The sequence below is a fragment of the Ptychodera flava genome, chromosome 1 (assembly GCF_041260155.1).
Source record: "Ptychodera flava strain L36383 chromosome 1, AS_Pfla_20210202, whole genome shotgun sequence".
Classification (NCBI taxonomy): Eukaryota; Metazoa; Hemichordata; class Enteropneusta; family Ptychoderidae; genus Ptychodera; species Ptychodera flava.
Window position 1 is genome coordinate 11,264,943 of NC_091928.1, and position 25,331 is coordinate 11,290,273.

Here is a 25,331-nt window from a genome sequence, read left to right on the forward strand (position 1 = left end):
GTATCCCAGTATTGTTACATTACACCACGGCACGTACATATGCATAAACAACTTTCCTATAGCCGTATACCTTCTGTAGGGGGGGAGGTTAATGAGCAATGACGTCATTTTTTGAAGAGCGCCGCCATCAGCTCATGTGGACAGGTTTTGCTTGTCTTTGAATCACGCTCGATTCTGAATCAACAAGTGGCTGAAAACGTTCTGCACATGCGCAAATCGCAAAACAAAAAGACAACCTTGTAAACAGTGAAAACCCGGTGGAATTCTGTCATTTCTTTCGTAAGTTACATATTTTTGAAAATCGCTCTCAAAAATTTGTGATTTTCCGAAGTTTTCTTGGCATTTTTTCTGTCCTTTTTAGAGGACCTGGAGAAGATGAATGAGATTTTTCATGTGGAAAACGCTAATTTTCCCAGTGACCTGAATACATCACCTAACATTTCCACCCACAACCAAGTCAGGAACGCGACTGTAAATGTATGGAACGGTTTTTTATGCATAGCCTATTTTCCGTCTTTTGACAAATAGGATTGGCTTGTTTGACCTCGAAAATGGAGGAGGTGAGCGGTGATAGACCCTCTGAGGAGAAGCATATCTCGCTGCTGTCACGTTTATGCCGTGTGTGTGGCACACAAGGCCTAAAAAGCCTGCAAATGTCAACTTAAATGCCATGAACTCATGAAGGTGTGCCAGTGCCACCACAATGTTGATCACGTCCGTCCAGGCCTTACCGATACCCCCAGGGCAGTACTTACGTACGCGTACTATAGTCGGCATACGACCATAAAATTACCTCTGAAAACTGTTTCACGCTGCACAATTCGATGACCCCTGCTGGGAAGTAGTTATCCGACTGATGCAGTCTTTTTGTTGAGGCCATCCGTTTGTTCTCTATTGCCTTTATCAATGGGACAACGCGAAATGTTTTGCCGTCGCTAGCCATTGTTTACGTATTGATTTTGAAATTCGCTGGATATTGCGGGGTCAAGTCAGGTCGTAAGCCATGTGCGCATGAGCACAAAATTTACCCAGCAGCATCGGCGAAAAGTTATATGGCCATAGGGCTCTATGGGGAAAGTTGTTTGTGATATGTCAGGGGTTGTGAAATTCAGTCACACTCGGGGAACGACCGCCTGATGTGTCCGACCCATCCATACGATAAAAAATAGCGCGACTTCCGTTTTGATGCAAGACGGGACCCATACACCCGTGGCCACTTTAGTGTTGATTAAGCCTGTCTGGTGCTAGCAGAAATTCTGTTTGTATAAACGAAACAAAGTGGTGATCGGTGTAATAAATGTAAGGTTCACTATCGACACCCCACTGTTAGGATAAAGATAACGTTCTACTAAAACGTCTCGCCTGCCCAATTCAAATCGATCACAACTGTAGACACGCTGTAAGTCTGCACTCCGACAATGAACATCAATAACAACGGTCGCGAATATCATAGGGGCAAATCCTTCAGTGAGGACGTAGCAAGCTTGATTGTTCAAAATATAAGAGATCGTGGTGGCAATCTGGCACCTATCGAGGTACCACGAGGAGCTTACAAAGAAACAAGCAAGCGTTTTAAGATAAGCGTGGAGGGAGCCAGAAAAGTTTGGAAGAGATGTACATGTATCACTATCAGGACAAGTTCCCTTCAACCGGGATGATGGTTACACACGTGTGAATACATGTAATTGTAAAATGCTACCCCGACTGTACTTTACTCTTACCTTTTCTCTCGTACCAAGTGAAATTGGAGTACGTTTATTCACGGTTTGTAGGAAAGAAACATGGCTTAGTGCAAGTGAATGTTTATTTCGAAAGTTTTGCAGTCAAGACGGGCGATGTCTGTTCAAAGTGGCAGTTTCTCAATTCCCGCGTCTGAACAAAGTCTGAACACGACACTTGCGATACACGCTGTAGTATCGTTGGTATTCATTCACTGCAATATTGAAATCGGCACAAAATGTGTGATGTTCTCTAACACTGACTACATTTGAAACACATGAATTTTAGCAGATACTGAGTACTGATAGGGCAAATGCTGTGGTCAACATCATTTGTATACAGTGTATTTTATGATCACTCCCTAATTTCAGGCTAATCGGCGTGTCCACGGGGTACCGATAGTAGGATCATTATCACCACTGATACAGGGTAAAGTAACCGTTTTATCACCCTTCTGCAGACAGAATTTCTGCTTGTACCAGACAGGCTTGATCAACACTAAAGTGGCCACGGTTGTAAGACACGGCGCAAACGTTTTTAGACATAAAATACGATTTTGAACACAATCATAAACATTTCACATTCAGGGTGGCTTCATAATCGTAAATCCATTTTGTTCTATTTTCATTAGACTAAATATGACAAAAATATCGTGACCCTCAATTATTAGCAATTTAAAATGATTATAGCAAACAAACACGATGTATTTTCACTTGAAGTACATTGCAAAAGCAAAGGTGTTTCTGTTTGACAAACAGGATACAAGAGGAAATATATGATCTAACACAGTTATGAAAAAAACCCAGAAATATTACAATTTCTCCTTTTTGAAATTTGATTTTTTATTCTTTGTTTCATAAGTATTTCTTTTTTTTCTGTTTTGCTGAGCTTTTGGACACTTTCTACACTTGGATTTTGAACATTTTATGCTAAAATGTTTTAACGTCGCTATGTTTGTACTTAAGGTTTTAATTGTAATCGTTCAAATGAGGACAGGTAACTTCATCCTGCCGCCTGTTGTTAGCTCTTATAACATTGCATGAATGCGCAGCAATGATCGTATTTGTAATTATTTCATGACTTGCACTGACATCGATACTCTTTGAATCTGATATATTACAAAGAAGTTTACGTAAATGTTAATTAACCTAAGTTGCTTTTCTTCCAGAATACACTTACCGTTTTTGTGGGTGTAATAGTCTCCACCGGCAGTATAGAAACCGTAGAAGTGGTCAAAGCCTCTTCCATTTGGTGTATACTCATTTTTGCAATAGCCTAAGTCCCATCTAAAATGAAACGTAAAAATATATTTGCTTTGTAATTTTATCATTTGTACACGGCGTGCTCATATTTGTAGATATCAGCTATCCGGGAATCAAGTCTGTCTATCTATCTATCTATCTATCTATCTATCTATCTATCTATCTATCTATCTATCTATCTATCTATCTATCTGTCTGTCTGTCTGTCTCTGTGCTAACTTTGGCTACATCTGTCGTGAATTACATTATTGATTTATATTTTATTGCAATGTGTTATTATTGTTTACATTGTTATTCAGTCATTTCCTGTTCAAACCAGTTGTGTTCTAGTATTACACGCGTTCCTGTGGGAAACTGATACAAACTTTATGGACCAGGCCATTCTAGCCAATCACAACGCAGCCCGCTAAAATTGTTTTGTCCTACCGAGCCTATAGCATATAAGCACGCATGCCATGCAGTCTGCACGACGACCGGGCTTTTCCGGTACCATTGCATGACGGGTAATATAGGCAAGAATGGCGTCTTTCAGTGGCGTCATTGAAAGTAAACAAAAGCCAGCAATATCGCCAAAATAAAGACGCGGTTTTCTCATAAACTAAGGTATATTTTCACTGTTTTTGAGATTGTAAGTGTCGGCTATAGGTCTGAAGAATATTGTCGACAAATTTTTGGCAATATACATATTTTAAAATATAATTTTATCAATTTTCAATTGGGTAGCTAAAATTACTTGATTTTGAACGAACTCAACTTTCAAAACTTGTAATTTTTGGTCTAAAGAGACAATCGCCAAACTACGCCGATTAAACGTACCCCATTGTCAATGTAAACGTAAAATAAAGTCATCTGGGTCACTAGACACGCGATCGTTGGCAGAAATGGAGCGAATTCACATGTGTGAATATAGGGCAAAATACAAAAATTTTGTCAATTTGTGGCATAATCCTGCTGTTGAGCACGACGCTGCTTGAAAAAGGCTGCAAGTGTCACTTTTTGCATAGCTTCCACAGTACGGTAAACGGGTGCTAAAGTCCCGCCCGCTCGGCTGGTGACCTCACTGCACGAAGAAATGGAGGGTACATTTTCTATGGGGTTGACAGGACCTCTCTTTGAAACTTTGTAATTTTTGGTCTAAAAATCATGTTGACAATTTAGTATGAAAATAAGGCCTTTAGGTATTACTAATTGTTTAAAAATGATTAATCATTTCTCTGGTTCATTAAAATGTGTTCTCAGCACAGTTAACTTTTGAGCGAAACAATGAAAAACCCTAAAATTTTCAAGCCGATTATGTTCCACCTTAAGTACCGTCAGACTAATGCAAACCTCTCCAATCGGCAATGGTTTGCTCCTGGCAACATACAACTTCATGTTACTCATCGGGGGCTTGCCCCCTCGTCGGTAATTGCTCTGATTGACACGATTTCGAGGAACTTGCAGTGAAAACCATTGATTGACACATGTCAAATCCCAGTCGTAAGGGCGCGAAGCGCGGTACTAGCCAATCCCTTTCCACTTTCTTGAATGCAGCTTAGCTGATTATTATTGCCCTCAAAGTATGACTCATCAGCTATGCCTTAATAAGGTAAAATAGGCGTAGATAATCAAGAAAACACAGGCTAATGACGTGGCGGGAAAATCGCATATGTTGTAAACAAATGCTCGTGAATAGTATCACATGACATCTCAGAGCTGCGCCTATTGGTTTAGAGGCTAGACATAATGAGGTCATGCATAATGAGCTGTCGTGTATTACTCACTCGTGCGTGCTCATTCATAGCTTCACCGGCGAGCTACTCGAAATGCACAAAACTTGCACAATACGGAATAACTCGTCGGCGTATGAGCACATTTTCTGTATTAATGTAATGTAATAGAGGTTGCTAATTACAACTGCATTCAGAGGTAAACTTGTGGTAGCCCGTATTTGTTGAAAAAATCCCAACAACTAAAATTTCTGTCGATCTCACAACTGGTCTGCGATCGCAGGCAGTGTTGCAAGTGTTCGATCAAAGGGTCATACTGCTGCCCGTCACTGCCCTACAGGCAATTTACCTTCCAATATCTGTAATCAGTCGATATCTCTGTACCTGAGCCCATTACACTCTGTAAAAGCAAACAAAATAATAGTCCCAGCCGTCGTTTTCCCAGCGAGTGTCAACGATCATCTGTGGTATGTCCATGCATGGAGGTAGTAGACATGGTCCATGCAACGATGATCGTATCCGGTATCCACACACTCAGTGACACTGCCCGTCAGGAAATTATATGGATGACAGTTTTGAGACAGGATTCAGTAATTGTGAGTAAAAAGAGACGCATATTTTGTAGCTTTCTATAAATGTGGTAGTACTCTTTCGGGGCTGGTACACATCAGCAGGGGCTAAACAGCAGCTCTTTGGTGTTTTAGACATCGAATCTTGACAGTACGGCAGTCGACGGGTAGTTGGACCGGTCGGGATGTTCATGTGATCGCTACATTTAGACCTTTCAATGTAGGTTCGTTCAAACAAAGCCATTTTTGTACGGTTTGTACCTATCTTTATTTCTACTCTAGAAACATCATTAGCTTTAAATTTGATCAGTAACTTTAAGAACCATGTGAGTTTCCTATTTTAATGTTTTGATGTAGCATCGACAGCGGTCAACTGTCGTCGAAGTGTCAACCATTTATGCGGAGGGTGGGAAATTTAACTGTCATAGAACTCGTGCATACTGAGGTTGTCAACGTCTTCAAATCATCAAGAAAATAATTATTTTAATTGAATAATTACGAACAATATCAAATTATTGTAAGATATCTTCATATGATGAAAAAAATTAATTTTTATTTTTACCCTAGCGATTGAACCCACCCATTAAAGAAATGGTTTCTAACATAATGTCACATATGCCAATCACCCTACAACACCCAATCAAATCGCTGGTACCGGCCACACCTCAAAAGCCGGGTTATCGTGCAGACTGATGTACTTTTGGGCACTGTCAGCGTGAGCAGTCTGAAAGGAGGGTACTTCATTTGCATGCATAATTAGGGATTTAGTTCAAATTCGAACAGCGCCCTCTAGCCAATGAGTGACGGTTATGGCATTTTCGCCAGAATTTATCCGCAGATATCTCAGCCTTCGTTTAGCATCCGTCCTGTTTCCAGTTAGCGGCTGAATTGTACTCTTAGTTAGTGTTCGCCGATGATTTTTTATGGGGTTTTATCGATTCGTTTTTGCGTTAGCCTTATTTTCATGGTTTTCGAGCGACCGAAAATTCCGTTCACTAGACACTGCCGCAAAAGCATATCCAAAGTCAAATTTCCATGAGAAGTAGGGAGGGGACGTATCTTGAGTAGGTCCATACGATCTGAAAAAATCTCAGTGGCTTAAGCCTCCGTTTTTGAAATAAGTCTCGTTGAAGTTGACTATGCAGCGATGTTCATGTGTTAAATCTAACATGGCGACCTACAGCGCAGCGTGAGTGTACACGTAAACTCTTTCAGCTCTTTCTCGGTCCTCACCGGCTAGCCGGCTAACTTGGCAGATTTTTTCGGTTCTGTTTATGTTTTCAATGATTGTGACGAGGAAGCAAGACTGCAAGCTTGTGTTACCTCACTGGCCAACACAATCTGCCTGGCTGGCTTCTCGGTAAAGTCGTGGACAGTGCAAATGGAAAAAAAACACTACGGTGACAGAAGGGCTACGTTTATCACTGTCTGCGGCCGTACACGTAGTATAGTGGTAGACACCCGTCGTACTGACTAGCATGTAGCAGTGCTGTTTCGTTTATGAGTGATTTTTTTCCGTTTTCGCATTCTAGTAGCTAGCAAGCATGTGTAGGAAATAACATCGACTGCAAAAAATCTCCGTGGATAAATACGGCTACTCTGTATCCCGCACACGAGTACGTGAATATAGATGCGGCTAGAATGATAGCCGGTAAACAGCTGCGCGTTGCGGCCATCCCTGCTAGCATTACCGTGCGTGCTCGAACTAGACTGGCACATTTTATAACTCATGTAACTAGCAAAAAATTTATTGATGGTCATAATGTGACATTAATTAAATACTTTATTTATATATAACATCAGTGACCCGAGATTATAGGAGTAAACTTTGAAAAAAATGAAAGATTAATCGTGTAACATCCGCGCCGTGTGAACTACAAGTGGTTTGGTCGCGGTAAACAGCGTGGAGTGTACGTAGCGTAACGGGTGTTCGTATACTCATAGACCCTCGAGATCTACGTATACAGCGATATGGTAACTGCATGCCAACATTCAACACTGCCGCAAATACATGTCCATGGTCGCACGGTCATGAAAATTTCACCAAATGTTGATAATAGTTAAATGAATATTTTCTGAAATTTTCGGCTTGGCTTAAGACCTCTAAGGTCATTATCGAGCTGTTTTACGAAAAAGGTGAAGTTTACTTCCGCATTTGGCGGTCGACCTCGCCACCCACTTTGTAGCGATTTAAATAAAATCTTCTCAACTTTTGTGAGTTTACCCAAGGAAAACAGATCATTAGTATGTATGCTACAACTGAAAGCAAAAATTATAGTTCTAGCTATTGTACGTTTTGCTGCACGTCGATATTTAAAGACCACCCTTTCGCCGTATTTTATCCCTCACTGCAGTGGCGGTCAGCGTAACGAAAACGAGGCTCTCTAACACGAACTTTTATGCAAATTTCATAGGCTCCTTTCAGACTGGAGCGTGAGCGAGATAGCACATGTAAGTCATGTAAGGGATGGACCATTAGACCTTGGGAGGGGGGGTGGTCACAATGAAATTGTGAAAATTTTTTTTTTACTATTGTAAATTTCTGAAATTTTTTTTTTCCAATTGAGATTAGCTGTGCAAATTTTTTTTTTCAGAGTAAATTTTCAGATTTATAATTTTTTTTTTAGTTCGTCGCTGTCTGAAGATAAAGCGGCCACGCAAGCGGTCACGGGGGGGGGGGGAGGTCAGGAGAGGGGTGTCCCCCTGCTGCTGTTGGAGCTTTTGAAAAATAGAGATTAAAATGGTGTTATTTGGTGGCACTTGGGGAGTATTTTTGTGGGGGGTGGTCAGGAGGGGGTGTCCCCCCTCCTGCCGTTGGAGCTTTTGAAAAAAAGAGATTATAATGGTGTTATTTGGTGGTTTGGGAGTATTTTTGCGAGGGGAGTTCAGGAGGGGGGTGTCCCCCCTCCTGCTGTTGGAGCTTTTGAAAAATAGAGATTAAAATGGTGTTATTTGGTGGCACTTGGGGAGTATTTTTGCGGGGGGGGGTGGTGGTCAGGAGGGGATGTCCCCCTCCTGCCATTGGAGCTTTTGAAAAATAGAGATAAAAATGGTGTTATTTGGTGGCACTTGGGGAGTATTTTTTCGGGGGGAGTTCAGGAGGGGGGTGTCCCCCCTCCTGCTGTTGGAGCTTTTGAAAAATAGAGATAAAAATGGTGTTATTTGGTGGCACTTTGGGAGCATTTTTTTCGGATTACACATCTTCCTCTGAAACATGGTGTTCTTGCTCCTCAGTAGCTTCCTATAGCTTTGAAAATTGACTATTTTGGTTTCCTGGCTTCCCTTTCTACTGCGTGGTAAAATGGCTACATTCACCCCACCAAACATCATGCATATCTCATGATTTACAATTGATTTTGACAAGCTGAGAAGCTAAAATAAGCTAAATAATATAATTAAATTTGCATATTTGTGTTTTTAGAGCAATTTTTGCTCTTTTTTGATCAAAACATCTATTTCTCTGTAGCAGTATGTCCAAATTGATTGGATGTGTATAGATGTGTTGAAATTTCAATATTTGTCTTTTAGGGCAATTTATGCCATTCATGGTCAAAAAATCTGTATTCTCTGAAAGGGCTTGTCCAATTTTTTTGAAATTTGCTACAAAAAACCGATTATTCATGCAGATTTATTCAGTATTTGCTATCGAGAAACTTTCAAAGTTCACCCCTTTTGTGTGTTTTTGTGTTGGGATTTGTTGGATAGGTGGCATTCTACGTAGTGTATTGTTGAATGTCAAAACATGTGTTTGCTGTTGTTTTTTGAGGCTGTTTTTTGAGAAAAAAAGAATTGAAAATGCCTTTTAAAAGCAAAATAATACATAATGACTTGATATGTTGTTTTATCATAATTGACGTGTTTCTACTTGTTCACCCATTCTTGCATTCATCATTGCAATAAAATGCTGTGAAAAAATGAAACTGATGTGGCCTGCATCTGTTTACCTTGATCTTAAAAGGCAAATACTTTTTCTGTCTTGACAACCATACCATAGTTTCAATGTTTTACCTAGTGTACCTGCTTGGTTTGTACGCAGGAAACAAGTAGAAAACAGGTTCTATAATTTCATAATTTTCAAGTGATCAGAATACAAAAGTCCTGAAAAGATAAGATAATCACAACTTCCAGTATAAGGGATACAGTCACTCTAAATGTATAAATTAAAATTAAAAATGTGCCGGGAGGATATACTAAAAAATACAGAAAGTTGCTTTCTGTCGGTAAAATCTAAAAAAAATCAAAATTTTAAAGACTTTTGCAGATTTTTTTTTACGCCTTTGTCTTCTTATTAATTTCTTTTTCTTTTGCAAACTAGTTTGAAGATTTTTTTTTTCCTAACTTTCTGCTCTGAATTTTTTTTTTCTGTTTTTGACCACCTCCCTCCCAAGATCTAATGGTGCGTCCCTAACAGTACTGCAGTCAATAAACGTGCGTTCCCAGTTACAGTTCAGCCAAGTGTCATTGTCTTGTATCGTCACCCACTCATTGCTGTGAAACGAACCCCCTTCCATTGTGGCTCACCCACAATTTGGTGCCGAGACCAGGATCACAGCCAACCATGCCAACTTTACAAGCTCTACTGAAAAGACGAGAAGAGGCGAAATTCCTTCTCATCGGACATCTGGAACCGATAGATCTCATCAGACAACATGACACTACCACAACCATATCAAAGGATTACCACGAAATCGTCACTGGGAAACCCACACTCGATCGGAAACTTGAAACCCTCGCACAAGAACTGTACGATCAACTAGACATTTCTCATGCAGAATTCGGAACTACCGCCGATCTTGAACTTCGGCGAACTACTCATCCCGATGCTACTCGAGAAATTACCTAAGGAATTCCAAATGCAACTTGCACGTGGTCGCGACGACGATTCGTGGACTCTATCGGAATTAACCAAAGCCATGACCAAGGAAATTCGCGTATTATCAGTCGGAAATAAACTCTCAGATCTGTCTACGGTTGATGGAGATACTACCCCCACGGTTTCTGCGTTCTACACGAAAACCGCTCGCGGATCTAACCACGCTACCACTGGATTTAACCGCCGGAAATCGTACAATACTACTCCCGCGAAACGATCGCCACCTGCTCAAAGAAAATGCGCGTTCTGTAGCGGACAACATTCTCCGAACAATTGTATCAAGATCTCCGAACCAAGTCAGAGACTGGAAATTGTCAAACGCGATCACTTGTGCTTCAACTGTCTAGGTAAACATTCTGCGAACTATTGTAAATCCAGATTCACTTGCCGTGTGTGTAAACAGCGACATCATACCGCCCTACATGATGACAGCAAGGTACGTTCAAGCTCTCCAAACTCGGACTCAAAAGCTAACCAGGCGAGCGTCAACTTCACACACGCGTCACGTGATTCGACCTCTACGGAACATGTGTCTCCTCCTCGCCGCATACTGTTGAAGACTGCGAAAATCCGCGCCAGTTACAGAGGTAAAGAAGCCATCGCTAACGTACTATTCGATGAAGGCGCCGACCGATCATTCGTCACCAAGCGATTTGCCAAATCACTCAACGCAAATGTGCATAACACTGAACTTTTGAAGCTGAAATCGTTCAACAACTCGCAAACCGACTACACGTCCGTTCCTGCTACATCACTACAACTACACACGCGATACGGCAAACGCGTACTTATCGACGTCTTGTGTGTAGAGGAAATATCGGACAATTTGGACAATAATGTAACTTCTGAAATCGCGAATCTACGATACTTGCAAGGACTCCCACTCGCTCATCCCATTTCTGACGAGTCTGTAATATCAATCGACATATTAATCGGCGCAGATCGTTATTGGGATTTCATCGGTAATCGCGTTGTTCGCGGACCGGGACCAACAGCTGTGAGCTCATCATTTGGATTTCTACTATCGGGACCACTACGTCACGGAAAACCGCGTTCGAATCAATCACAGACATTTCACATCACTACCCTGTCTCCTGACGACGAACTTCTGGACAAAAACGTCGCTTCGTACTGGGATCTGGAATCGATTGGGATTCGCGATACAATGAACAACCCCTTAGAGAAATCTACGCCCGACGAACAATTCAAACAATACGCTACAAATTGTTTGACCGAAGAAAACAACAGATTCACAGCTAAACTGCCTTGGAAATCGAGTCATGACCCACTACCCACGAACTATGACATTGCTTGCAACAGAACACGTCACATGATCCAGAAATTACCACGTGACATTGTTTACATGTACGATAGGATCATCTCGGAACAGCTGGAGTCTAACTACATCGAACAAGTGAATGAAGATGATAACACAGAAGGACATTATCTTCCGCACAGAGCCGTGAAACGCGACAGCGACACTACGCCAATACGAGTCGTCTACGATTGCAGTGCAACAGGTGGGCCAGGTCAACCCAGCTTAAACGACTGCCTCGACACCGGTCCATCACTTCTCAACGATTTAACAGCGATCCTACTACGCTTTCGCTCTAATCCGGTCGCATTGACAAGCGATATTGAGAAAGCATTCCTACAAATATGCCTGCACCCCGATGATCGCAAATACACCAAGTTCTTATGGCTATCAGATGTGAACGACGTAAACAGTGACTTTGTAACTTATCAGTTCAGTTCTGTACTATTTGGAGCAACATGTAGCCCATTCATCCTGAACGCAACCGTCAAAACATTGGTAGATGACAATACCGACTTGCTTGATTCACCTCAAATCGGCTCGCTTACTACGAAACGCAACGTTGTCAGTTACTCAGCCAGTTTGTATGACCCGCTCGGACTCTTGTCACCTGTACATATTCGTGCAAAACTACTAATACAGAAACTATGGCAACTCGACCATCAATGGGACACGCCCATTTCTGCTGAATTGCGCAACACATGGTCAACAATCGCCAATGACCTTAAGGAGGTCACCAGCATCAATATCGCACGACGCTACTTTCCACATGACAACTCAGAGTCTGACGTTGAGATACACGCATTCGCCGACGCATCCGACAAGGCCTATGGAAGCGCCGTCTACATCAAGTCAGGGGATCATACTACGCTTGTTATGGCAAAGACGCGCGTCGCGCCGATCAACAAACAATCACTAACGCTACCCCGGTTGGAACTCATGGCCGCGGTAATTGCTACAAGACTCAGTAAATTCGTTACCTCAGCCCTATCAACGAAGTATAATATTCTACGTAACGTGTTGTGGTCAGACTCACAAATCGCGCTCCATTGGATTAACGCGCGCGGTAAACCAGACGTATTCACAACAAATCGCGTAAAGGAAATTAATAGCTTCACGCAAACCTACAAGTACGTCCCTACAGCTCACAACCCCGCAGATTTACTGACTCGCGGAATAACTCCTGATGAACTACGCAACTCCTCACTGTGGTGGGAAGGCCCTGCTTGGTTGAAAAACAACGATAACTGGCCCGTATGTGAACTGTTTGATTCTGAATCTGAAGCGAACATTACAGCTAATCACGTCTCCTTGGCAACGTCTCCTCCAGTGGAACCAGTTCACGGATCACTACCCACTGCCTACGCGAAACAAGATACCGCGTCTACTGCGGACGTCACTACGGACAAAAGCCAGGACAATCACGACATTCCTATTGGCATACAGTATGCCATGGACATCAACCAATACCGCGATTACAACCACTTGCTACGCGTATCTGCCTACGTCCTACGCTTCGTACGTCTACTAAAGGACAAGGAAAAATGCAAACAAACACTACCATCAGCGACCGAACTCAACAACGCTGAACTACTATGGATAGCTCACGTCCAACGCGAATACTATGCGGACACTATCACTTCGCTCAGGAACAATACCAAGAAATATGGAGCTTTGAGTAAACAGCTGAAACTCTTTATTGGAGAAGATAGCTTGCTTCACACTGGTGGACGTCTTCACAATGCCAAACTCGATTATTACGCCAAACATCCTATCTTGCTGCCTCGCGAACACCACCTGACACGAATGATCGTGCACGATACACACGTTCGCTTGAAACACAGCGGTCCCCAGTCAACGATAACCGCTCTGCGAGAAAGATACTGGATACCCTCGATTCGACGCATCGTAAACAACGAACTTAACAAATGCGTTACATGCAAGAGAGTCGACGGACGTGCATATTGCAAACCGCTCACCGCGCCTCTACCTAAATTTCGCGTGATCGAAGTGCCACCTTTCAATGTAACCGGCATCGATTACACCGGCGCTCTCTACGTCCGAAACCCAAACACAAGCAGTACATCTAAGGCCTATGTATGCCTATTCACTTGCGCAGTGACTCGTGCTGTACATCTGGAGTTAGTTCCTGACCTGACCGCTTCATCGTTTATGCTCGCATTTCGCCGATTTGCAGCTCGTCGTTCAACTCCTTCTACACTTATCTCTGATAATGCAACGACGTTCATATCAGCGGCAGATGAACTGAAGGAAATCATGACTAACCCGGAAGTACAGACTCTGCTAGCAGATCGCCGCACCACATGGAAATTTATCCCGAAACGCGCTCCATGGTTTGGAGGATTTTACGAGCGTATGATAGGGATCACCAAAACCTCCATAAAGAAAGTGCTTGGAAAATCATGTGTAACATTCATCGAGTTAGAAACCCTACTCACAGAAGTGGAAGCCTCTATAAATGATCGTCCACTGACTTATGTGTCATCTCACGTCGATGATCTAACACCGCTAACTCCGTCACAACTAGTCAACGGAAGGAACATTTCCGGACTGCCTTATAGTACGCCTCCTAGCGACCCCACGGAATATACTCCGAATGTTCGCAATCTCAACCGTCGTTGTGAACATTTATCATCGCTTCTACGCACATTCTGGAAACGATGGTCCACGGAATACTTAACCGCTCTCAGAGAACGACACTTACATACGACGGACGGTACCAAACATAACACTGTGAAAGTTGGTGACGTCGTACTGATCCACAGCGACGTGGACAAACGCGTAAATTGGCATTTAGCTAGAGTTACACGTCTACTACCCGGTGAAGACGGAATCGTACGCACCGTTGAAATCAAGACCAAGATGGGAAAAACTAACCGCCCAGTCACAAAGCTGTATCCATTGGAGACTAGCGGAATCCCGTCAACAGCTGATCTGACGTCACGTCCGGTGAGGAATCCCCTCATCGAAGATAACGCAATCCAATCACAGAACACGGATGAAGCCACACAAACTGAACGCGCTCGTCCGACTCGCAAGGCTGCAGAAGTAGCCATGCAGAAAATCAAACATTGGACTTGTTGATTTTCGCAACCCTTGAACTCATTGAGTGAACTCAAGTTTTCAGTGAACATTGAACACTCAGATATTATTGTGTTCGTGTTATTAACATTGCAGAGTTATATTTCCATGATCGTTAAAAATATAGAATCAATAATCTTGGAGTTCTTTCTCGCGGCCGGGAGTATGTCGTGAATTACATTATTGATTTATATTTTATTGCAATGTGTTATTATTGTTTACATTGTTATTCAGTCATTTCCTGTTCAAACCAGTTGTGTTCTAGTATTACACGCGTTCCTGTGGGAAACTGATACAAACTTTATGGACCAGGCCATTCTAGCCAATCACAACGCAGCCCGCTAAAATTGTTTTGTCCTACCGAGCCTATAGCATATAAGCACGCATGCCATGTATTTTTGGCACTGTCAGCGTGAGCGAGAGAGCACATGTAAGTCATGTAACAGTACTGCAGTCAATAAACGTGCGTTCCCAGTTACAGTTCAGCCAAGTGTCATTGTCTTGTATCGTCACCCACTCATTGCTGTGAAACGAACCCCCTTCCATTGTGGCTCACCCACAATATCTTTCTTTGCTTAGTATGTTATCTCCAAAATGTAATATGGTATCAACCGCTGCACTTACTTCCCAACCATGTACGTCGAATATCCCAGGTCCTTCAGTTCCTGAGGTAGGATGGTAAAGTCAAGCGATAGTCCATTGGGGGTCCATTTATCCATCACCTCCGCCTGTTGAAATAGCAGACGCTATTGCTGTGGCATAAGTCTTGAACCCTTAACATTTTTCAAAACGCACAAACAAAGCAATAAGCTGAATCGAGTGGCTATAATCTCGACAGTTTAGCGAATCTTCATGTAAACATGATGTGAAATAAGGGCTATGAAAGTCTGTTAAGTTTGTGATTGGATGCACCACATTAATTAAGTGTCCGCATGACGCGCGCAATAGCTCTAATACCTAGAGCCCTAGAAGGATGTAGTCATGAAAAACAGCCGCCGCATTTTATTATATGTCCCTTTGAATAGTATTCTGTCGGCAACACATTCAATGAACTGCGTCACACAGTTCTACCAAATTATGATAGCACACAAAATACAGCGCGATCATACCTGAAATCCGTTGTGGTAGGCAAAATACCCCGACATCAGACATGCTCGTGACCTCAGTAAAACGAAACACGAGTTATGTTAATGCTAATTTAGTAATCGTTGCAATGACGCAGCATTATCTTTATGTAAATAAATCGGGTTAAGAGTCGTGGTAATCCATAATCTTCTGGTGGCCTCTCAATATATTATCCACAACAAGAAAAATCACAAACGAGACCTTTGATGACTAAATACATGAAAAGAAAACTAAAAGAAAGCAGGAATGAAAATTAAAATATTCAAGTAACAATTATGTACATGATGAACAACGGCAAGGTATAAATAATTTGTCCAGGCAAAACCAACTTCGAAAATTTTATGGCAAACAAAAAAATATTTTATTCATGTTTTCTTTGAAAAAGTTAGATTATTTTTAAATAATTTAAAGAGCAGCTACATCGAACACTATCAGGTAACACGTTCTCAGTTATTTGTAGCAGGCAATATTCCTCATCTCCCTGATAACCGATACAGCCGTCGGTCTGACTTGAAGCGTAATTTGCTCCTCGTTCTGATTCTGTCCCCTCCCTCCCAAAATTGAAAAATACGTATATATAGTATTACCCTTATTCATTTTATAACCGTTGTAATTTGATAACTGTATTTTGACACTCAATGTACCCTGACTGAAAACCCACACGTTTTAAAATTATAGATATCCACCACTGGACTATATTGATAAATAAAATGGAAATAATCGTAACTATGGTCAAGACAAACAAGTGTTCGGTGAAGAACATTACTTAACATAAAAGAAATCGTGATTAATTCTTAGTGAAAAAAAATATAATAATAACGTCAAAGAAGAACATTCTTTGTTGTGAATTTGATCACATAATTTCATGACGCAAAACTGTTTTGTATTTTCACGCTGTTTCAAAGCAACAAATATTAAAAATACTTGACGTAATGCCGACGGATGCTTTGGTATGTTTTATTTTTTCCTTTGCGTTAATATTATACTCACGGAGTACATGCAGGTTGGGCGTAAGACTGGTTAAAGATGACACCATCTCGTGCCAGTGCATCCAGGGTCGGTGTGAAGACATAAGGGTTGTTGTAACCGATATCGTTCCATCCTGAAATGAATCAAAGGCATCAATTGTGATCGCTAGCGAGGTTTACCGATCCCTTACTTTTGTATCACGTATTCGGAAAATCCATGCGAGAGTTTTTGTTGCTCGTTATGGGATCAACTCTTCAGATTATAATTTTGCAAAGTACCTTTACTCAAATTAATAATCAATAGCAAATCATTATATTAGCGTCGATGAAAATGCTTATACAACGCCCTCTGATGTGTTTTTTCCCAGTCGTAAGAATTCTTGAAGGAATAAATAAAATGTTAAAAGAAAAAAGGAAGAAAACCCTGCGTGGTTAGAATTTTAACTATCAAGATATCGTCGATTCACTGCGGTCCGAAGGTATTGGTCGGAAGCCCGGCGGGAGAGCTGCGTGGGCGCCCGGGCGGTGCTCGACGTGCCCGTAAAGGGGTGGCCAAAGTTTTCGCCCTTCATGGTGGTTCACGCCGAGACTATATATAAGAGGGAGGTCTGTCAGCTGGTCAGCACGGGGACCGCAGCAGGCTCGGCGGTAGAAGTATGTTGGTGCTGTTGGCCAGACGGGGAGAGCCGTGAGCAAGAACTGTTCTTTTTGGGAGCCGATGGCAGAGGCTTGCTGAGAGCGCGGTGTTGGTCGGAGGCCAGGTGGGAGAGTTGCGTTTGCGCCCGGTCGGCGCCCGACGTGCCCGTGAAGGGGTGGCAAATGTTTTCACTCCCCAAGGTGGTTCACGCCGAGACTATATATATAGGGCGTCATTTTTTATTTTTGTGTTTCTCATCTCCCAACCGACCGTAAATTTCAGCTCCGACATGAAAAAAAAACAAAAAACTTTTTTTAATTGCGCCGCCTCTAGCAACAGCACCACCATCATCAAAATGTGAGATTCCGATGACTCAGACTGAAAGGACAGAGAGCACAGATCATTGAACTGAAGACAAGAAATTGAAGTGACTGAATGGACAGACCATTGAACTGAATCATATACCCCTTTTTGTACTTAAAAATTGAAGTGACTGAATGGACAGAGCATTGAACTGAAACAAATACAGGTTGGTTTTTTGGTACTTATTTTTCTTTATTGCGACCACCCGCCCTGCCCGAGTATTCCTCTGGAGATGAGAAACATAAAAATAAAAGGGTCACCCTAAGAGGAAGGTCAGCCAGCAGGTCAGCACGGGAACCGCAGAAGGCTCGGCGGCAGAGGCGTGTTGGGGCCCCGTTGGGCGGACGAGGAGAGCCGTGAGCAAGAACTTTGTCCCTTTTGGGAGCCGATAGCAGGGGCTTGCCGAGAGCGCGGTGTTGGTCGGAGGCCCAGCGGGAGAGGTGCGTGGGCGGCTGTTGTCAGCTGGGAAAGACCAACGAGTGAGCAATACAACATTGTATCAATTTCTGATAAAATAATATCGATCGTTAACATTCACTGCACGATTACAGTAGAGACCCCACGTTCGTTTGCCTCCGTTTAGTGTTATTTTTCCAGTTTACTGGAATTTTTATCCTTCATATTCGCCCAAATTTTGTATAAGTAACAACAACTTGACAGGTATTTGGTCTGCACAACTTACAGTGAATTTAAAAAAGCCTGGAATTACAACGTGCTAGGATGATTAGAAAAACATTTCTGGCGATAGGAAATAACGCCAACTGCATCCATCGCAAACGTTCTCCTTTGATAGATTTTGTAACAATCTAACCCAATGCGACGTCCACTGTTCTCACTCACAGAATTCGTTGAGTGCAGGAAACACCAATCGTTGCACCGACCAATACACACTGACCGGGAAAAAAACCTATCGTCAGCGTTCTTTGCAGTTCATAGACGGGAAATGCGAAAAAGGTAGTATAAAAAATGTTCAAGTAGTCAATGTACGGGAGAGTTTTTCAATTCTAGTGCGGCAACACTGACGATGTTGACTGTGGCACAGTGAACGTCATATTGGGTTAAATTGTTTCAAAATTTAGCTAAGTGAATGCAGGTGGCGTCGTTTTCTATCGCCAGAAATTTTTTTTTCTTATCACCGAAGCAAGTAATTCCAAGCCATTTTCAAATTAACTGTCAGAGACGCTTACTGAATTCACCCTGATCCAGCATTTGTGAACGCCGTAAGATCGCCATTTATACTTTATGATATAATTCAGTGATCGGAATAACTAAAATACAAATAAAACAAGTTTCGTTAAGAAATTTAAAAATCTAAAGATACAGAAATTTTGTATATCAATAAAAGGATCCCCATGCAACTTTTTACCATCATTGGTTCAGAATTGAGGAGTTTGTACCAGCGAGAAGTGTGTAATCTGTTCGGTACATTAGACGCCATTGTTTTTAATGGGAAATCGAGTTTATGCGCAACATCGTATAATGAAATTAAAAATACATCTGAAAAACCCGTTTGTTTATTTAACTTTTTATTTCGATGTAATTTTTACATTATTTGATGTTACCATCTTACGAATGTTATTAAATCTGTATCGTTCTTTTGAGTTTCCCTCTTATTTTTATGAATTACGAGTTAAAGATCGTTTGACTGTTGACTGTGTTTTTACCTAGTTTTGTATTTAACTATTGTCGCTTAGGTATTTTCGGAATTCCTCCTTGAAATTCTTGCCAAAATATCATAATAGAAAGGGCAACATGTAAGGGAAATGGAATCTACAACTCTTTCATCAATATTTAGCTGTGCAGCGAGGAAATTGGACGAAATTTTCAACATGACGCAGAAGGTCGATTTGACTCTCTACACGCGTACTCAAGTACGTGTGGCGAAAAGTTAGGACGCTATTACTTTTGGTTCCTTTTGGCCGCAGTGTTTCCTCCGAAATGCCGCTTGACGCTCGTTATACTCGGAAACAATGTTTAGTTCTTGAAGCTCCATTACGGCGGATTCAATGTCAATAGTTTTGTATTTTCCCGGCACCAAGGAATGTTACCGAGTCACTGGACTACATTTTGGACATATTTATATGAAATTTATTTAAAAACAAAAAACAGGAAAATTAATCTTACCTAGATCATCTGCCAGAACAAACTATATTTGGACGATCGTCAGCCTGGGAGTCGACAAGGCCGCAGGCAGCCAAGATAGCAATGCAGACAGCTAGGAACATATCCATCTCTGCACAAAGATGCATCCTCTGTAACTCATTATATAATCTAGAATATGCAAAATCAAAAAAGCTCGAACAGGTGGTAACACCGGATTGGCTGTCGTTTTATTGACAACCAAGAACGCCTATATTTGTTAGAAAAATGTATTTCATCGGCGGCTCTTCCAGTATTAATAGCTCTGTCTATAATATTTGTTGCTGTGTCTGATCGTGTTAAGTGCTTCCTCTCAAGGGAATTCTAAATGAACGAAAGACACAAACGTTACGTTTTTTTACATCTTATACCTCATATGCGGTGAATGTAGCTTGTTCATACTCTGAGCATCTTCACTAAATAACCAACACATTCTTTGGGGTTTTTTTCCACGAACATGTCAAGCGCATTGCATTGAGGTAATTGTATTAAATCGTTCTGTAAAGAAAACTAAATTATGTAAAAGCCAAATTTTATATCGAATGGAAACTTCAAGTCTTAGAGTAGAAGGTCTTGCTATGCTTAACGATAGGTTTGAACTTGAATAATTGCAATTTCGTTCCAGTATCCAAAGAATTACAAAATGTTTCTGATCCGCATAACACGATTGGATCTAATTTGGGTAAATTGGATCGTTATAATTTTCAAATTTCTCATAATTGTTAGGTGCCCTATCGCTGAACGTTGCGATATTACAAATTATTCATAACACAAGTGTGTAAATTAAAAAGAAAGGCAGATGTGGTTACATTTGGAGATTATATCGACATAATTTCACAATCCGATTATCCTAAATTAGTTCCAATCGTATTTATTCTTAAAAGTCACTGGTTGTACGTAAATTGTTCAAATTGTAAAAAAAGGTTAAAATCATATCCGGAAAAACATGGTACGAATCCTCAAAATGTACATTTCTTCCGAAGTTTATTCATACGACTTTTGTTTTTAAGAGGCTCGCTGTTTCTGTACACAAAATAACTACTTTGCAATGTGACCAGGTTATATTTTGTCAACCAGATACAGCAAATTGACAAAAGCAGATGTGTCTTTCATCAAAATGTTTATACTTTTCGGATATTCTTTTAGTAAAATGAGCACCACATCTGAAAGTTGACAGTACAATATTGTAGATATGAACGATTATTATTTTCACATTAATGAAATTATTGATAAGATATAGGCTATACTTTATACTGTGTGCGACAAACTAGTTTGTAAAGGAAATTGCTTCTCTAAGCCGTTATATCTCATTGACACTGCTGTCATGTTTCTACATTTGTACCGGTTACTGTAAATCTTCATTCTAGTTATTCGCCAAATTTCAACATTCGCCACTTGGGCTTGAATTCCCACGATTTACCGGAGGTGTAATTCTTCAAAATTGGCGGCAAATTACATTTTCAAGTCTCTTCTGTTTAAATTCAATGGCAGCGCCATTCCAGGCACCCGCGTGTCTCGTGAATTCCTATGATTATGCGTGGAATGTCTCACGCAAGGTTGGACAATAGAAAGACAATGCAGTCGAATTTTTATCAGAACTGTAGCTGTTAAATATCGCCTTTCATATTTTTACAGCTTGGATTTAAAACAATGGTGTTGTGACATGTCTCATATATACTGCGTATTAATCATTGTGAAACTAGCGTTGGCAAGTTTTCTTGCCAACAAAGTATTGTAAATTGAGAGTCGGACTTTGGAGGCCTTGGAGTGAGTATATCTCCAGGCTCTCGGAGTTAAGAGTTGCCCCTGGCAGCCATCAGGCTGACCTGGGGAAATAAAGTCACGAGCGCAACGTTAATTCCTGCGTCGCCTGATCTATATATTTACTCCATCTATGCGTACTATGGTCTGAAGTTCCTTTTAATCCCGATTCAGAACAGCAAGAACACTTCTTTCCTTTTGATACTGCGATGATAATTATTTAAAAATTGCAGTTAATTTGTATTTCCCCGGGGGATTCGCTAGAACGATGAATATTGCTGAGTTTGTTTAAACAATGAGACATCTAGTCGAACGTAAGATTATTACTGGATCGATAAATTGTCTGTCCCATGATAGAAAGCCGTTGTGGGACATGCAAAAAATCCAAAATGTTCAAAAAGTTAAAAGTTTAATAGCTGTGAATGAAAACAATAATCAGCACACTGAACGATGTGATCTGATGATGACCACCACACAGGTTTTCGGAGTCAATCCTTCCATACAGGAAGGAAGGATAAAAAATCTGGTACTTAATTGCCAGCATCCACAGTTGCATGTTAAATATATGACGCGTGCGTGCACTAAATTACTGCAACCATGGACGTAGCAACCAATGGTGCAACCTACCTCGCCATACGGTTGGCATATGCGAAACACTCATCCCATTATATATCACAATATTTTGTCTGTATGCTTATGTTTTGATGAAAGCATTTTATTCTTCTCGCGTTTGAATATAAGAAAAAGAATTAAACAAACAAACAAGGAAAATGAGCAACCCTATCTCTATGAATTAAAAAATCGCTATACCCACCAAGCATATGTCAATTATTTTACACCTTGGTTACTCTTTCCTGAAAAACAGCTAGTGTACTGTTTGCTAATGGATGTCCTGTTAGTGAACTAATTTAAATGGTCATGACTATTGGAGAAATCTATCGAATTGGAGGTCACATAGAACTCCTTCTGAGCATATTGTTTTACCAAGCGTACATAAGTAATACAGGGTTTCATGCACTAGCAGGGTTTAACGTTTTGCCCTGCGTACAACATAAATATCATGCCATGTAACGCCGTGAAGAACTGCCCGGTCGACAACCGCTACAAACGTGAAAACATGCATATATGCAAATCCCTTGCTGAAGCGGCTTCTTTGGATGCAAATAAACAAATAGTGCAGCTGCCTATCATTATGTGAAACCAAGGATTGCCAAATGTTCGTCGTTCACACCTTAACTGTTTCTTGTATGTTGCCTACCATGAAAAACGACTTCTGAGAATACTTATAACAGTAGACTAGGAAGGTCAAGTTTTGCTCTGTGTTCACCGTTCACCTTTGAACGATTTAAACATTTAACTATTTCCCAATCGTTCAGTGTATCTTAATATGACAAAGGTATCTGAGAAGAAAAGCAATTCCATAATTTTAGCTTAGCATTGCGGTCTTTTTGTCCGACAGTAAAACCACAGACAAAGAGAAAGTCCATGGTAAAAAATAGGCTTACGCGGTTGAGTATAACGTCACGTACGTTGATTTTCTTTATTTCGTTGGTGCTTTCCACTAACTATTTTTCTTTGAATTGTTTTCTTCTAATCTACCAGTAGAAAACGATCTGGTAGATCGACATCCGCTACACACTTGTCCGACGTTCTTGTCGTCTACCGCGACACCCATGTCCGAAGCGAAGTTCTCTTCGACATACTTGTCCGACGTTCTCTTCGATACCCGGGACACATTTGTCAGAAGACCAGGTAATATATGGGCCACAAAATGTAAAGCTATTATTTCATTTCCTACTAAAATCAACTGACTTCGCATCATTTTTGTCCGCTAAAATATTTTTTCATGATTGTTTCGAGAGTTTTCTGAGGCATTGGTCAGCTGAGATGGTGATGCCCGACAAGCGATTCGACTGACAGCCTTACATTGACACTTTATACAAAACAACCACCGTTATGTTGACCGGAACTATTAGCCATCTGGTAGATAACTTTGAAATATTTGATGGACTTCCTCCCTTGACAAAGCATACCCTTTTCACACGATCTACATTCGTTGCATAATTTTCACGTGGGAAGCTTTCCTGCTTGAGAGAAAGTTATCTTTCAATCATTTTTTCCGCTGGCATTTCTGACGTTGCGAGGATCACACAAATTACAATCGTACTGTCTTAATGTCAAAGAAAAGTTTCAGAAACTGCGATTTTCGGAAATTCTCTCGCAGCCATGCATTTCAAGTGTAAACGTAATAACAAAAACTCTACTTGTGCTGACCGGTAGGAAACCACGTGGAGAAGAAAACTTGATGGTCGACACCCTTGACGCATGACTGCACTGTCACTTTAAACATTGTCTAGCTTTTCTTACAGTGAAGTACATGCGATCAGTGGAGTCATTAAGAAAACTACGCTGATAATCATCATGTATACTTTTATTCCCGTAGCTACCATCGACAGTGCGATATAGCGTGCTTTAAAAGAGTCAGACAGTTTCAAACAAATAATTGTAATTGACATGGAACCATGTAGAAAATTATCCCAAACAGGATTGGAGTCATTTAGAGAGACTGCCGTACCAATTAAATAAGATACTAAATTATGGCAATGATGAGTTGTACAATTCTTAGACGTTGTAATCATGCTTGTTATATATAAAATTCTTCACTTTTCAAGTAATGTTTACCAGTTGAACTCGTAGTGCTTGTAATTTCGTTTACTCCGCTTCAAAAGAATCTTTATAAATGACTATTTTATGTGTGACACTTATGAAATCAAAGTGTAAACATGTAAAGGCTTTTGAGTTGAAATGAAGCAAGGCATTATCAAATCCTTGCCTTAAAATTATGAATAACTACGCTTAAATGTTTGCAGAATGTTGACAATTTCGGTTAAATCTTGGCATGCAAGATATTAAATTGTTGCAATAATTAGGATGGTAACTGATAATCCTGGGTGGGTTAACCTTTGACGATGTCAACGTCTTCCCAGCTTTTACCTTAGTGTGACCTTGATTATCTTGTATAAAGTATTTTCGATTTAGATTTTTTCTAAAGATGGCCACTGCTGCTAAGTATTAACCACACCGAGATATATCAAGAAATCCTCCATAGTAGTCAGAACTAACTTTGATCAGAATGCCTCGACCAGTTACTTTTAAAATATGTCCAACAAACTGTGAACAATGACCACAAATGATGGAAAAACTACAGTACTGCTGCCATATGGTCCAATCAATACACAAATACTAAGTGAGTTGCCTCTTTATGTAACTGTAAATTGCATTTTATTGGTGATTGAAGCGTTGGATTACCTAGACATTGTTGTTGGTCTTTTTGGACGGTTACGCCATATGATGGTTAACCCATCGATGTTGTCTGCAAAATGGCTCTTTTGTTACAAGTAGCCATCTTGATAGTCATATTGTCGATTCAAAGAGACCAAACATACTGTATGCGAAGAAAAGCACACCCTGTAAACATAGCGATTTAAATTGTGTGATTTGATTTACATATAAAAGGAAAAGCGGTACTCTTTTTCTTTAACCTAGAGTGAAGTTCGTAAATTATCAGAGTAGCCCTTGCAATAATATCCTAGCGAACTATTTGTTCAGCTGCAGATGATGATAAATTGTCGATCGAGGGACCCTTATAGGCGTCACTTTAGACTATAAAGGAAGTAAAGGCTACTTAACACATCGGCTCTACCAAATTTGCTTAATGTCACCATAAGGTGAATAACAGGATCATTGTAGCTATTTTAGGTGTAATATATGTCGAGACCTCAGTGAAAA

General features: G+C 40.8%; 1 protein-coding gene across 1 annotated transcript in view; it reads right to left on the minus strand.

The window, feature by feature from the left end:
- The window catches only part of LOC139130106 (arylsulfatase I-like), a 39,411-nt gene extending 19,541 nt beyond the window's left edge, over positions 1-19,870 (minus strand). Inside the window, exons 1-5 of the mRNA XM_070695830.1 lie at positions 19,767-19,870; positions 16,665-16,776; positions 15,659-15,710; positions 15,174-15,277; positions 2,899-3,005 (exon numbers count right to left, since the gene is read on the minus strand). Coding sequence (XP_070551931.1) covers positions 2,899-3,005; positions 15,174-15,277; positions 15,659-15,694 — 247 coding nt within the window. The 5' untranslated portion in view covers positions 15,695-15,710; positions 16,665-16,776; positions 19,767-19,870. The remainder of the gene's footprint in view (positions 1-2,898; positions 3,006-15,173; positions 15,278-15,658; positions 15,711-16,664; positions 16,777-19,766) is intronic.
- Positions 19,871-25,331: the final 5,461 nt, after the last annotated feature.